The following is a 13,915-nucleotide window of genomic DNA, read 5'->3' on the forward strand; positions in this document are numbered from 1 at the left end:
TGACAACCAAAAGAAGCAGAGTGGCACAGTGGAAACATGATGGATAAAGCATGTTGGACACATAATCCAGAGGTTCTTAAATTGAAACCACACTCTAGGAATTTTGGTGTGGCACTAGCATAGCACAGAGCAAAAGCTGTGTGTTGCATGTGTTCTATTGATAAGTCTTTTATTTTAGTGGATATTAGTAATTATTTTTGGTTATATCTCACTTATTTTAGACTGTAAAGTTGAGTATGTATGAGTATGTTTGTGAAATTTAATATGGAATATTGTTGTGGAAAGCATTTTAATACATGGCACCTATGCATACAAGGAAAATGGCCGCCGAGTTTAGCATGAGGGATCTTGTAGAATGTAGTGTATATTCTATGTATGCATTGCCAAGAGTGAATAGGTTGTAGTACAAAAGTGTGAGTGGAGAGAGAGTGGCAGTACAAAAAATGCAAGTCATGTAAAATGCAGGAAAACAAATTGACGAATGTTAATGATGTAAGGAAAGACAGCAAAAGTGGTCTGGCGAATGAAGCGTAAAAGAAGTGGCTGATGAAGTGAAGGTAAGAAGAGAAAGTGTTTACATGCATTCCTTCACAGAACAAAATGGGAGCTAGAGTGACTGGAGAATTGATTGGCATGTGGTACAGCAGGTTGGAGAATGAAAGGAAATGCGAATTCGGATATATGAAAGTGCGAGAAACTGCAAATAAGAATATGGTAGGCAAATGTATATGGAGATCAATGATAAGAAGTATACTTAACGAGCAACTAACAAAAGCATCCAGGTAGGAAAATCAGAGATGTTAGTGACACTGTCAGCTTGCAGAAGGGAGAAAAGTGAAAGAGATGATTGTTATGATGGAAAAATTGATTTGAAAGGGGAGAAATATGCAATGAGAGAATATATGCAAGTGTAGCTGCAAGAAGCAAAAATGAAGAGTAACAAAGTAAAAATGTGAGTCTACTGCCTCAGTATGATAAGACAGAGTTGAGAAGAAGGGCCATGATTGCTAATGAGTAAATGAGAAGATTGTGCTGGAGGAATGGTGTGTATGGAGCAAATTTGATAGACAAAAAGGACTTATATATGTTTAAATACTATTGACACTAGACGGACTATGTTTAAATGATTTTGGAGTTAGATGTTTGGAGAAAGTGTTGCCTAGTGAGAGTTTGGAAATGCAAAACCAGAGAAATTAGAGATATTACATGAAAATTTTGTGAAAATTAAATGAAATAACATGTTATTGGGGGGCGCAATCAAGCATATCTGGCCACCCCTGCAATAAATGAACATGTGTTCAGAAATGATTATGCAATGCTGAATGTGATTTCACAGGTTTTTGATTCAAATGGGCTGGTAATGACATTACACAAATGTGGAGGTTGAAATCCAGGTATGTGAATGTGAGAAATATCAGGAATAGGAGAGAAGAGTTTTTCGCACTGGTCAGCTCAACCTGGCCCAAAAGTAGAAACATCAGTGAGACCTAGTTGACAGAAAATGATATAGTTGCAGAGATAGAATGTAAAGGGTATTGTATTTTCAGGGAGGATAGAGGGAATAGGACAGGAGGTGGGATATTGACTGATGACAGCTAACGAATTACAACCAAGGGCTGTCTGGTGTGAAAATAGAGGCCAATAGAAAAAATGTATTGTTGAGTGCTGCTATAAACCCGGGGGGGGGGGGGGGCTTCCACAGGAAGGTGTAGATGCCGTGTATTGGCAGATTAGCTCAATGAGTGCAGGTCGAACAATTATTATGGGAGACTAACTATGGGGATATAGACTAGTGGGAGGAAAGGAGAGGGGACACAGCAAGGTGGAAGTGGAATTTATACAGTTGCTAATGAATAATTATAAGAAACAACATGTTACAGAGAGGACAAAGGGTATGAAAGTGCTGGATCCAATAACAGCATCAGAAGATATATCTATAACCAAGATAGACTCTGCCTCCAATTGGGGAGAGTGACCATGAATTTATTCTAGGAAGTTGCCAAACATGTAGAATTTTCTGTGAAAAAAGGGTTTATGTTGAACTATAAAGCTGGTAATTATAAAAGACTTAGGAGTAATGTTGGAGCAATGCCATGGCTTGCAAAACTATAAAGAAAGAAGATCAGTAGTGCACAAGAAGTGGTCAGAGACTGTTTGAGAGAAGCAGTATCAGACTGCATACCCAAGGTCAAGAGGATTAAACCAAGTGGGAATTAAATGGATGAGTAGAAATATAAAGAAAGAGCTGGAAAACAAAAAAAAAAAAAAAAAAACTCTGTGGAGGGAATATAAAGAAGGCATATTGCATAATATACACAGGATGTTGTATATTACAACATTAGGAGGGTACCCCTCCTTATTGTTTTAGCCTTGTTCGGATACTTGCAATGTCTAAATGCAGATCATCAGCTAGTGAAGGTGGAAGATTGTAGATACCCTGTTCTACATTCATCATAATTTTAGTTTTGAAACTTATAATAAACGCTACAAGCATTTATGCTTAATAGTAATACACGTATCTGGAGGATAAAAAAAAAAGTACAAAATTCTCACAAAATATTAAATGTGGTATAATAGTTTACTCATCCATACTATGGGCGCAATCAAGCCCAAGAGTTAACATCTACCTTGGAGAACATAAAAAAAATACATTACTACCATTATTATGGTAAGTCAAGTCAGGATCATGCTTTGAGCACCTCTTCATACCAGATTAGATGGAAGAAAACTAATGTGCTATTTAGAAGTTGCTACAGGTCAGAAAGCTGCTATGAAAATTCTCATAACCTGGACAAGCATGGTTGCATTCCTCTGCCAAAAATTTGACAGACTTATCTTAAGATCAACACCTACTTTGCTGGAATTTTTTTTTTTTTTTAAACAACATTAGAGGGTGCCAAATTAGGACTTTAGTTCTTTTGTTTGTTACAATTTGAATTATTTCACTTACTCACTGTCACATGTATACTATAAACTATAACATGATGTTTTGTGTTCTGAAGATGCTAGTTTGAAATCCAGCAAAATATAAGCCAGTTAATAAACATGTATTTTTATAAATCAGTTCATTTGTTGTTAATACTATTGAAATAAGTTATGAATAACAGTTCAACACATATGCTTGTATATTATATTAACTCAAACTGACATGACTGTGAATTTTATCTAAATGGAAGAAGCTAGGATGCTTACTTCCAGCATCAGGTAAAATCTTGAGGTTGATATATTTAATCATGTTTTATTTTAGTTTTAAAACTGCTCAAGTTTCTAGTTTCCCTTTTTTACAGTATTGCTCACAATCCACTATATTTGAAGCAGTTGGATTTGCAGCAATCATTGTAAAATTAGGGCAATACTCTCCCATCTAAGTGATAGTGAATACTTCTGGCATCATTTGCCATGGCAGCAATGCTTTTTGATATGTGCCGTTCACATTATTAAAAAAATTAAGTACCTGTATTTAACAAACATTTTCAGGGTGTAATTATGGTGTTATGTGTTGGTCAATTCAGTTTACTTTTGGACTTTTCTTGTTTATAATAATAATAATAGACTTAATACTGTTCCTATGGACTGCAGATGAAAATTTCTGGTGATTTTTACTCCAAATCATTTCATTAAAGCAATATTTGCTTAATACACATCTACTGTAATTATTTTTTAGAATAAGAAACCTATCCCACAATGTGCACTGTTGCATTATTTGTAAATCTATATCTGAAAAAGGGAAGATGGAGGGATGGTCTTGAAAAAACTAGAACCACTACAAGCATTTATGCTTAATAGTGAAAACGATATCTGGAGGATAAAAAAAGTGCAAAATTCACACAAAATATTAAATGAAGTATAATACTCTAATCATCCATACAGAATAAAAAAAAAATATCTACATAGAGCTGATATATAAAATTACATCCTCAGAATTTCAAGCAACCTTTGAAAAGAACTCAAGCATAAAAATGTAATTCAAAACCTTACTTTTTTTCGAATTTTTCGGAAATCAAGAAGCCGAATCTGTGGAAGTTTATGGATTACATATAGTCTGTAATGTTTCTTTGTTGCAATTGGATTTTTCAGGAGACTGCAAAGAATAAGCAAAAATGCATAAAGAATGAAGTTTTTCTTTAAACAATTTGTATAAAATTATCATTATAATTAATTTTAAAAAAAAGTGAAATTTATTAGGATTAAAATATGCATCATCCAATGCGCAAATTAAAACTCACTACAGCTCATCCATCTCATCAAGTTTAGAGTAGTCAACTATAGCAAAAACTGTTATAACAGATCTGATCATCATACAAATTACCAAAAATGTTATTTTCAAATCCAACTGCATATAAATATAATCCAATTAAAAAATTATGTGAAATTCTAAATCTAAACTTGTGTTTTAAACAAAAGTTGTGGCCAAATGTTAAAGTGCAAATGCTATTAACATTTTCTGGTATATATATATATATCTTCAATGGGAGTAGCAGTCCAACACCATATTTTATTTCTTCTTATCAACAATTTTCTTCGAAATTCATCTGTTCTGTCAGGTCTCTGACTTGGGCTGTAGTCTTTCATCAATCATTTCATGTCAACTTAGTTTTATATCAGCACATTCCTCTCTTATTCCATAAATATTTATTCAAATGATCCTCAACCTCAAAATGCCATCTTCGTACATTCTTTTGTCTATTTCTAAATATAACTGTGAAGTAGGTGATGTTTTCTATATGTTTATTATTTTTTTTCTAAAAATTAAAACATAAGAGGAAGAATTCATCATAAAATATTATTACCAGAATCACATTTAATTTAAATGTCTTTATTTGTAAAATGTTTGGCTAAGTTTCATAGTTACTGTCAATACAATTATAGGTAAACACAAAAAAGAAAACAATTCAATTGAAAGCATGTGTGACATTATATGCACTATCAGCTGCAGGAGAATAGCTCCATCTGCATTAATAGATATCCAAAGTAAATTACAATAAAATAATTTTATTAATAAATTATTTTTAAATATAAACAAAAAATTAATTACAAATTAAGGAACATGTGATGGTATTAGCATAACTTTACAAAACTAAGAAAGTTTTAGGCAATCATTTTTGTTCAGGTACCTGAACAAAAATGATTGACAAGAACAATTATTTTAGAACACTTCATCTTCTACTTCATTCTACATACAGAAGATTGATAGAGACTCAACTCAATCAGAAATCAATAAACTTAACAGACTCTTTGACAAAGTTCATTCTTAGGATGAAAAAACAGACTAAAAGTTCATCATGCTTTTGCTACAAGGCTAATGCCTTTCTAAATTGCATAAAGAAAATGTACTGTAAATATAAGGTTGATTGCACCTTTGTAATATTCCTCGTTTTTAAGTTACTCTTACCTTTAATGAGTCTATGTCTGCTTGAGCATATGTTAAGTTCCTTCTGAGACTTATTAAAACCCATGTCTGATACTATTACCTGACTTTAGTACGCTTGTGATCTGCTTAACTTACCCCCCCCCGCCTCTCAACATCGTAAGGTATGCCCTTATATGTGCTAGTGTCGAGAAAATTTGGAAAAACCTCTATATAAGGAAAAATCTTCAATTTTGAATGCTAATGCTCATGTTTAATAGTCCTTGAAAAATTTGTATTAATTAACGACTATGCCATCAAGGACTATGTAAATTTTCTATTCTTTACTAACATGAGATCTATCTGCTAAGCACACATAAGAGCCCTTTGTTCATTAATCTCAAGCAACTCTGAATTATACAGTCATGGCGATTACTTTACCTTGATCATACAGATCCAGTTAGTTTTTTGGAGACAGTGCATTGGATAACAATGATCAGGCAAGCAATTTACAAAACTAAACATGTTTATTTTAACTAAAACAAATACTTTTACAAACGGCAATGGACACACCATGTGCTTGAATCACAATTTCAGTAGTAAAGTTAATCATTTAAGACATTAAACAAAGATATCTCATACTCAACTTATTTATCATGTGAAAAGTCCTTAGCCCGCAAGCCTTGTATTCAATTTTATAGAATTTAAGACAAAATATATGTAACCTTTCTATGCGTTAGTTAACACGGCAATACAAACTCACACCATTCATTTATGCACATATAGACTAACGCTCAGCTCTCTAACTTCTTTGCAGCATACTACAAATGATTAAACAAGACTAGCATCGATTATCTACACACACACAATCTTGGACATTAACGTATAGCAACGTACTTATTAGCTCTCAATATATTGAGAAGTTCTAGGGTTTTAGAGGGGTTTGGGTGAGTTCTGCTAGTTCCTTCCTCATTCTTGCGAAATGGCTGCGATCAAGTACTATTCGACAGTTGTTGACTTGCAAGTTCTCTCCCTTGGAAAAGGAATATAGGTCTTTGGCGATGTTTGGAACTACTCTGGCTGCAGCATTTCAGCATGCACGTGGGTCAGTACTTTTGTAAAAGAACATCTCGGATGGTTCCTTTGAGTACGGCCTCTCCTGACTCCCCCCCTTGCACTGGGGTTACCTACCAGCGAATTTCCCAAAATCTCCCGGATGACTCCTCTCAAGACTCCAGAAAATTTTTGAAAAAAAAAAAAAAAAAAGCCCCTTCGCCCGCCAATCATGGCCTTTTATATCATTCAACGTCCCTTTGTTAAATTTTGAATGAAAAGAATTATAATATAATAGTGTTTCATTCAGGATTTAACGTGGGCTGCCATTCCCTGAGCCAAATTTACTCATCAGATAAATATCAAATTATTACTTACTGTTGTATATTTCCATAATTATATAATAATTATATATTCTAATAGTTATTAGTTATTTATCTTGTGCTAATTCTTTGTAGAGTGTATATATATCCTATGTAAACTGTGCACGGAAACTCTGCCAAGGACTTAGCTAACATAACAGAAATTGAGTGCTGTGAGAAATTACGAAGTTATCCACCAGTGTACATTTTGGTGCTAGTTACCATGCCGTGTTTAGTCATCCACGAGGCAGAGTTTGGCGCGAAGAAGAGACATGCGCTGTTGATATAAAGAATCAGGAGGAAGCACGGACTGGATAAACTGGGTTGAAGAGACAAGGGAGCTCTCTGTCGTTTGACTTGCCTTTTCTCAGGCTCTTGTTCGTATTTCGAATTCTATTTTCTTGTCCAGTAATATTGAAGGACAAGAGGCATGACAAGGATTGCCAAGGAAACCTGAAGGATAGTCAATTTAGAACAAGGAGACAGGTGTTCCAAAGCCAACCAAATCGCTACTAAAAAACCAAGGTTCTTTTGTACTAATGTGAGCTGAGAGAGAAAGCTATTAAGAAGCAAAGAAGTGTTTTCCAGAATCAGTGATAATAGGCAAAGCATACCAACTGTTCAGGTAAGGAAATCCTTCTTATGTTTTTGTGAATATACTAAAAAGGAAGCGTACTGCCATAATAACAGTTCAAGTCTGAACATATATTTCGTGAAGCTTGTTCCAAGAGAACGTGATATAAGTTAAAGACTGATTTACTAAGAATTACAGTAATAGATTGAGAGGACTTTAGAATTCCTTGGTATATATTTAGCGAAGTGTGACGTCACAACACCTTGTCTTACTATTCAAACTTCCCAGATTTTCCGGAAGTGCCCTGATGTCACCTACGCTTACTTTGGGTCTTGGCAGCAAAACTTACATTTCAGTGACCTCAGAGATTATTGTTCACCTCCAGCTCACTAGCATAATCCTGTCTAATCCTTTTAGTTACATATACTTGTAATTCTACATTCAATTACTTTCAAAATATAATACTGCCGTGACGTTGTTTTCTTCATGTTGTGTTCGAATCCGCCATCTTGTTACAAGTCACTTTCATAAAATAAAACACAACTAATTGTAAATTGATCACTAATCCAAGGGTAGAGAAATTTCTATTATACTGTGCCACTCTATCCTTAGATAAGTCTATATGAAATAGTAGGATCAATTTAAAGTTAGTTAGCAGTCTTTTCATTCATTCAGGCTGAAGTATTTATATTCTTTCTGGGATTCCCGCTAGATTCGAATTTTTGTGAACGGTGCAGTAAAAAGAATTTCAGGCAAATACAACAGTTAGGTTAAACAAATAAAGCATTTAATATAGGTCAAATAACACTTACATAAATTTTACTTCTAATTTTAAACAATAGAAATAAGTCAAACATTAAGTTAAGTCAATTACATTAGCACAATCTTCCAAGTCTTCTCATACACGTTCTTAGCTTCTGGGTTATAAAGTTATTACACTTAAATGAATGTAACTGAACATCCAATCTAATTAGTTTTCACACATTTTTCAGTCATGCTATAAGTTCAAAATATTACAGGATCTAATAGCTGAAAACATCTTTCAAACAATTCTTATCTCCAACTCTTAATCACGAAGGGTTTCCACAGTTAAGATTAATAATACACTATGATAAACCTTACCGGAAATGGTTCCTAGAACATCTATTATGTTGTGAGCAAACTTCTGGAATTTACTTATCACACTTAAAGAATAAAAACACATCTACAAAACTTATCCGCAGTTATACTTAAAGCACTATCAATTACGCTTCAGAATTCTTGACATCATTTACAGGGCATTTCAACCATCCTTATTACCACTCATAAATTAATTAAAACACTGTGAGGTTCTCTTTAGGGCAAATCGGAAATACGCCGCAATACTAGATCAGCAGGGTTTATTCAGAATTCTTCCTTGAATATTCAGCTTTTTACTTTATCCGATTGTAGCTTTAATTTTCCTTCTATTATTACTGCTGATTTCTCTTTCAGCTAACTATAAAATTCGTTACGTACTTGCTCACTTATAAAAATTATCCACTTAACTCCTACCCTTAAGAACCTTTTATTTACTTCTACTTCTTTATTTTATTACCCTGCTTCCTTTCACTTCCAAGTTTCCGTCCCAACTCTCCTACTACGTATATATATTTTCTCTTCTTATTTAGCCCACGCTCTCTTCCACTCGCGCTCGTTTATTTCACGCGTCTCTATGACAACCGATAAACGTAAACATTCTTGCGAATGTTACATTAGGCTATACAACTACACTGAGTTATTACATAACATTAAGCTTTCACAAAACAGGAATAATTAGAATATTTGCTTTTCAATAAATGCTTAGTTAAATTACAAATATAAGTTCTTACAATATAAATAAAATAGCTTAATAATATTTAATACAGAATCTTATTATCATTAACACATTCCTTTGATTAAACAATTAAATATTTGACAAAATTAAGGTAGTTATATGAATATTAAGTTTTAAAATAAGTTATATACATTAAATAATATTTACAAGTCTAGCCTTTGTGATGGAAGATCATGTTGGATTCTGAAGCAAATAATAATTACTCTAATCTCTACATAATCAGAATCCAACAATACAAAGTTCAATACATTAAAGCAGGTTATATACACTTCTAATTTTATAACCTATGTAAAATCAACATAGGTGAAATTTTTTTTTTTACCATAAGAGATTTCACAGCACCATTAAGACACTGTGAACTGCATAAGATGTCCATGTATAAAGTCTCAGAATACCTATCTAATCTTTCTGCATTTACTGGAAATTCTGCTTTCTTCATAAAAAATTTAATAGATTTTAAGAATAAAATTTCAGAACTATCCTTACAACACCACAGATCTTTTAGGAAATTTTAACATAGTCTCACTCTTTACGAATGTCCCTCTGACAGATACAAATGAATTACTTCATAATGACTTTCCTCAGATATTGCAAAATTATTTGACTCTCATTAATTCAGGATACTTTAGCTGCCAGAACAAACAGAGGGAACAGCTTAGCCCCCCCCCAACTCTAGTAATTACTTTATGGAACATTTCGAACAACATATTCTGGACGTTTTTTTTTTTACTTAAACCATCAATTTGATACAGATATGTTTGTTATATATATATATACACACACACATGATGAAGGGAATCCTTATATGAGTTAACCAATCTCATATGGAGGTAGCAGGGTTTTCCCTCCCAGAAACTCGGGGAGTTTCATCCCACGTACAGACATCCCACATTCAGCCTTCAGAACACATGAAGTTGCAGACAAAAAATACTGTTGTTGGAGATGGGCAGTAGATGACATTATTATTATTACTACTACTACGGGCTACTCCAGGGAGTCCTTAGACTCATCGAGGGAGGCCCTAAACATCATGTTCACACAACTGTCCAACATTCTCACAGTATCTATCATACCTTGCCTTGAACTCGTTCACTGTCATAGCACCCACAACAGACTCTGGCAGCTTATTCCACTCATTTACCACTCTAAAAGTAAAGAACCCAGCTCTAACACCCCTGCTAACCACGCTCTTGCCCAGCTTCCATGGGTGTCCCCTAGTTCTCCAACCAACAGTCCTGATCTCAAAAATATCCTCTGAATTAATCCTATAGAATCCTTTTAGCAATTTGAATGTCTCAATCATATCTCCCCTTTTCCGCCTATCAACTAGTTTGATAGGCGGAAAAGGGGAGATATGAGACATTGACGGCAGTTGTGTTGTAGTAGGAGAATTGAGTAGTAATGGAGAGGATGAGATGTATTTAGTGAAGTAGAGTACCCTGCAGAGATGAGCCTTGGGCTCCCTGGAGGTGTCACATAATAATAACAACATGGAACTCCTTGTCCAATCTTCATGCATTTCTTGAAAAAGTTAATTCAGTAAACCCAAGAATCAAATTTTCCCTGAAAGTTGAAGATAACAATTGTCTTCCTTTTCTAGGTGTTCTCATTCTATGTCAACCAAATGGTAGTCTACAGTTATTATATAGAAAACCAACTCATACTAGTAAATAGATTGATTCTAACTCGCATCATCACCCTTGTCAGAAATATGGTGTAATGAAATCTTTAGTTAACAGAGCTTATAAAATATGTTCTACAGATTCTCTTCTAAACAAAGAACTGTTTATTATCAGAACTACCTTTATCTCTAATGGCTATAATGTAAAAACTATTGAAAATATAATCAATAGTTATGGCCGTCGTCTTAACCTGCCTCATGAAGAAATTATCTGAATTTGTATTCTATATGTTAAAGGACTTTCAGAAAAAGTAGCAAAATTACTTTGATAGATTAACTTACAAGTCTTTTTCCAACCGGTTAGCAAACTTTTACCTAAAGACAAATATACTCTTTTTTCTTATCCTGGAGTTTACAGAATCCCCTGCTCTTGTAATTTATGCTATTATGGACAAACTGGTCATTCTGCACAAATTCATCTTTGAAGAACATCAGGAATACATTTCACCTAAACGTATTCCTGATGGGAAGTTATACAGACTAATACTCACCATTCACATGTTCTTTAATTTGTAATTTATTTTTTGTTTATATTTAAAAATAAGTTCTTAGCTAAATTATTTTATTGTAATTTATTTTGGATATGGAGCTATTTTCCTGTAGCTGATAGTGGACAGAATATGAAGTGTTTCAAGTTTTTTTTTTTTTTTTTTTTTTGATAGCATTAATGGTCCCCATTTCTCTTCTGAAGCCTTTCTGTTGTTTACTCAATTCACCGATTAAGGCCCTTTCAATTTCTTTGTTAGATGGTTAAAATAATTTTAGATGCATGGGATATTAGGCTCACAGTTCTGTGCATTATTTTTCTTTAGAATTGGTATGCAGATAGATGTTGTAAAAACTTCAGGTAATTCTATTGTTTTATAGATGTTTCATAAACTTTCAGAAGGCTAACAACATAATAAAATGTTCAATATTAGATAAATTAGATATAGAAGATCATGTACTTAAGATTATAAAAATTATTTACACCAAAGAGAGAATGCAGCTGTTTAACTCTGAGACTTTTGAAGTGATTATTATTATTATTATTATTATTGTGACACCTCCAGGGAGTCCAAAGACTCATCTGTGCCTGGATCAGTGGTAAGTACCAAAATAGTATCCTTTCACCAAATTTATTTAATATCTATAGTGAGACAGTGATGAAAAAGATTGAAAAACAAAAAATAGTATCAATGGTATAAAATACAACAATCTTAGATATGCTGATGATACCATTCTAATAGCAGAAAACAGAAACAAATTAATCAAATTACTGCAGCTACTAATTGAAGACGGTAAAGAGTTTGGATTACATATAAATGCAAAAAAGACCAAATTTATGAAAAATCTCTCAAGAAAACAGATCCAAGCCAGAAATATTCATAAACAATATGAAAATTGAACATACAACAGAATACAAATATTTAAACATCCACTTTACTGCAGATGGAAAACAAGATAAAGAAATAAAAATAAGACCAGCTATAGATAAAGATGCCTTCTGGAAAAATAAAGATATGCTCAGAACTTCTATGGCTATCGAGACAAATGATCCAGAGAAGGATGAGATTGGCAGGTCATGTACTGAAAGGTTCAGCAGGACAGAGGATACTAACAGTTTTAGAAGGAAAAGGAAAAATTATGAGAAAAGGATCAAGAGATAAAAAACGAAGGACATGGTTTGAAGATATAAATAAGATCATGGACAGGATCAAAAGGCTATGCAGAAACAAAAAGGAAAGCCACAACAGAGAGAACTGGAAGGACAGGTGCTGCACCCTCTCACTGAGGAAGCTAGATGATGATGATGATAATTGTATTGACAATGGCTATGAAACTTGCCTTAAAATTTTACAAATAAAGACATTTAAATTAAACATGATTCCAGTAATAATATTTTATGATGATGTTTTCTATGTTCCTATTTTCAGAGTTTCTTTTATATCAAATCTGTTATAACAATTATTCAAATTATTAAGTCCTGATATTTAGAAGTATAACATCACAAGCATAATGCAAAGAGCTGAGATGAACATGGCTGCCTCACTTTAGCAAACACCATTACAGGTATAATATTATTCTAAAAGAAATTCGATGAAAGCAAATTTTCCACTAAAAAACTATTCCTATGGTGCTTATGAATTCTCTATAATGACAGATAAGTGTATCTCTGATTCTGATATCGAGTTTAATGTTACTCTCATTTATAATGTGATCCATATATTTTATGAATAAAAATTGAACATTACATCTGCCTTCATAAACTTGTTAAGTCTAGACTAGGAGATCATAGTGTTAGATCCGAAACGGGCTACCTCACTCTAAATGAGGTTACCCTTCCAGAGTCTAACAGTAAACATAAATAAAATAAGCATACTTATCATTTAACACAGTGTGACTATGTTTTATAGGAAATAACATCTTGTAAATTAAATTTTGAACTGTTTGAAATGAAGTTAATGTATCTGTATATCAAATGTAACTGTAAGTCAACAAAAAGGGGGCAATTGTAAGAGAAATTATTAGTGATATTCTACACGTAAAAGAATGTAAATTATTCGGCAAGATGGGCAAAGGTCGCCCTAATGCTACAAGAGGAGTGTAAGCGCCCGCAGGTGTTACATCTGAGAAAATATCATGATGCATGTATTCCCAGAATTAGAAAGCTCTATATGAGGATCGGTGAGGTCACCCAGTTGGGGACCAATTGGCAGGACGATAGGAGAAATCAAACTCAGAAAGGTGGCGTTCTTGGGGAGCGTATAAAACCCACAACACGGAGTGAAACTGCCCCGTTTTGTTTGTTCCTGTATTCTCACCATGTGCTACAAGTGTTCATTGTGATTCAGTTCTTATTTTTAAGAGCTGACCTTCAAGAAGTTCCAGCATGGCACCGCCACAGAGCACGGCAAGATTGAACATACGGCGTCGATGAGAAGAAGTGTTGACGTAAATCCATAGCAAAGAAACAGCGCCCGATTCAGGAAGAGCATGTGAATCCCATGTGGCAGTAGAATCAAGATAGCCAGAATCTTCACAAAGAAAGGAGGATGGAGAG

The 13,915-nt window shown here is 33.7% G+C and overlaps 1 protein-coding gene across 1 annotated transcript in view; it reads right to left on the minus strand.

Moving 5' to 3' along the window:
• The window catches only part of LOC150099664 (U2 small nuclear ribonucleoprotein A'-like), a 146,915-nt gene that overhangs the window by 60,063 nt on the left and 72,937 nt on the right, over positions 1-13,915 (minus strand). Inside the window, exon 5 of the mRNA XM_090403676.1 lies at positions 3,979-4,081. Coding sequence (XP_090259802.1) covers positions 3,979-4,081 — 103 coding nt within the window. The remainder of the gene's footprint in view (positions 1-3,978; positions 4,082-13,915) is intronic.

Source organism: Typopeltis vanoorti, chromosome 14, assembly GCF_054136105.1.
Source record: "Typopeltis vanoorti isolate ZY-2024b chromosome 14, IOZ_Tvanoo_1.0, whole genome shotgun sequence".
NCBI classification, from domain to species: domain Eukaryota; kingdom Metazoa; phylum Arthropoda; class Arachnida; order Uropygi; family Thelyphonidae; genus Typopeltis; species Typopeltis vanoorti.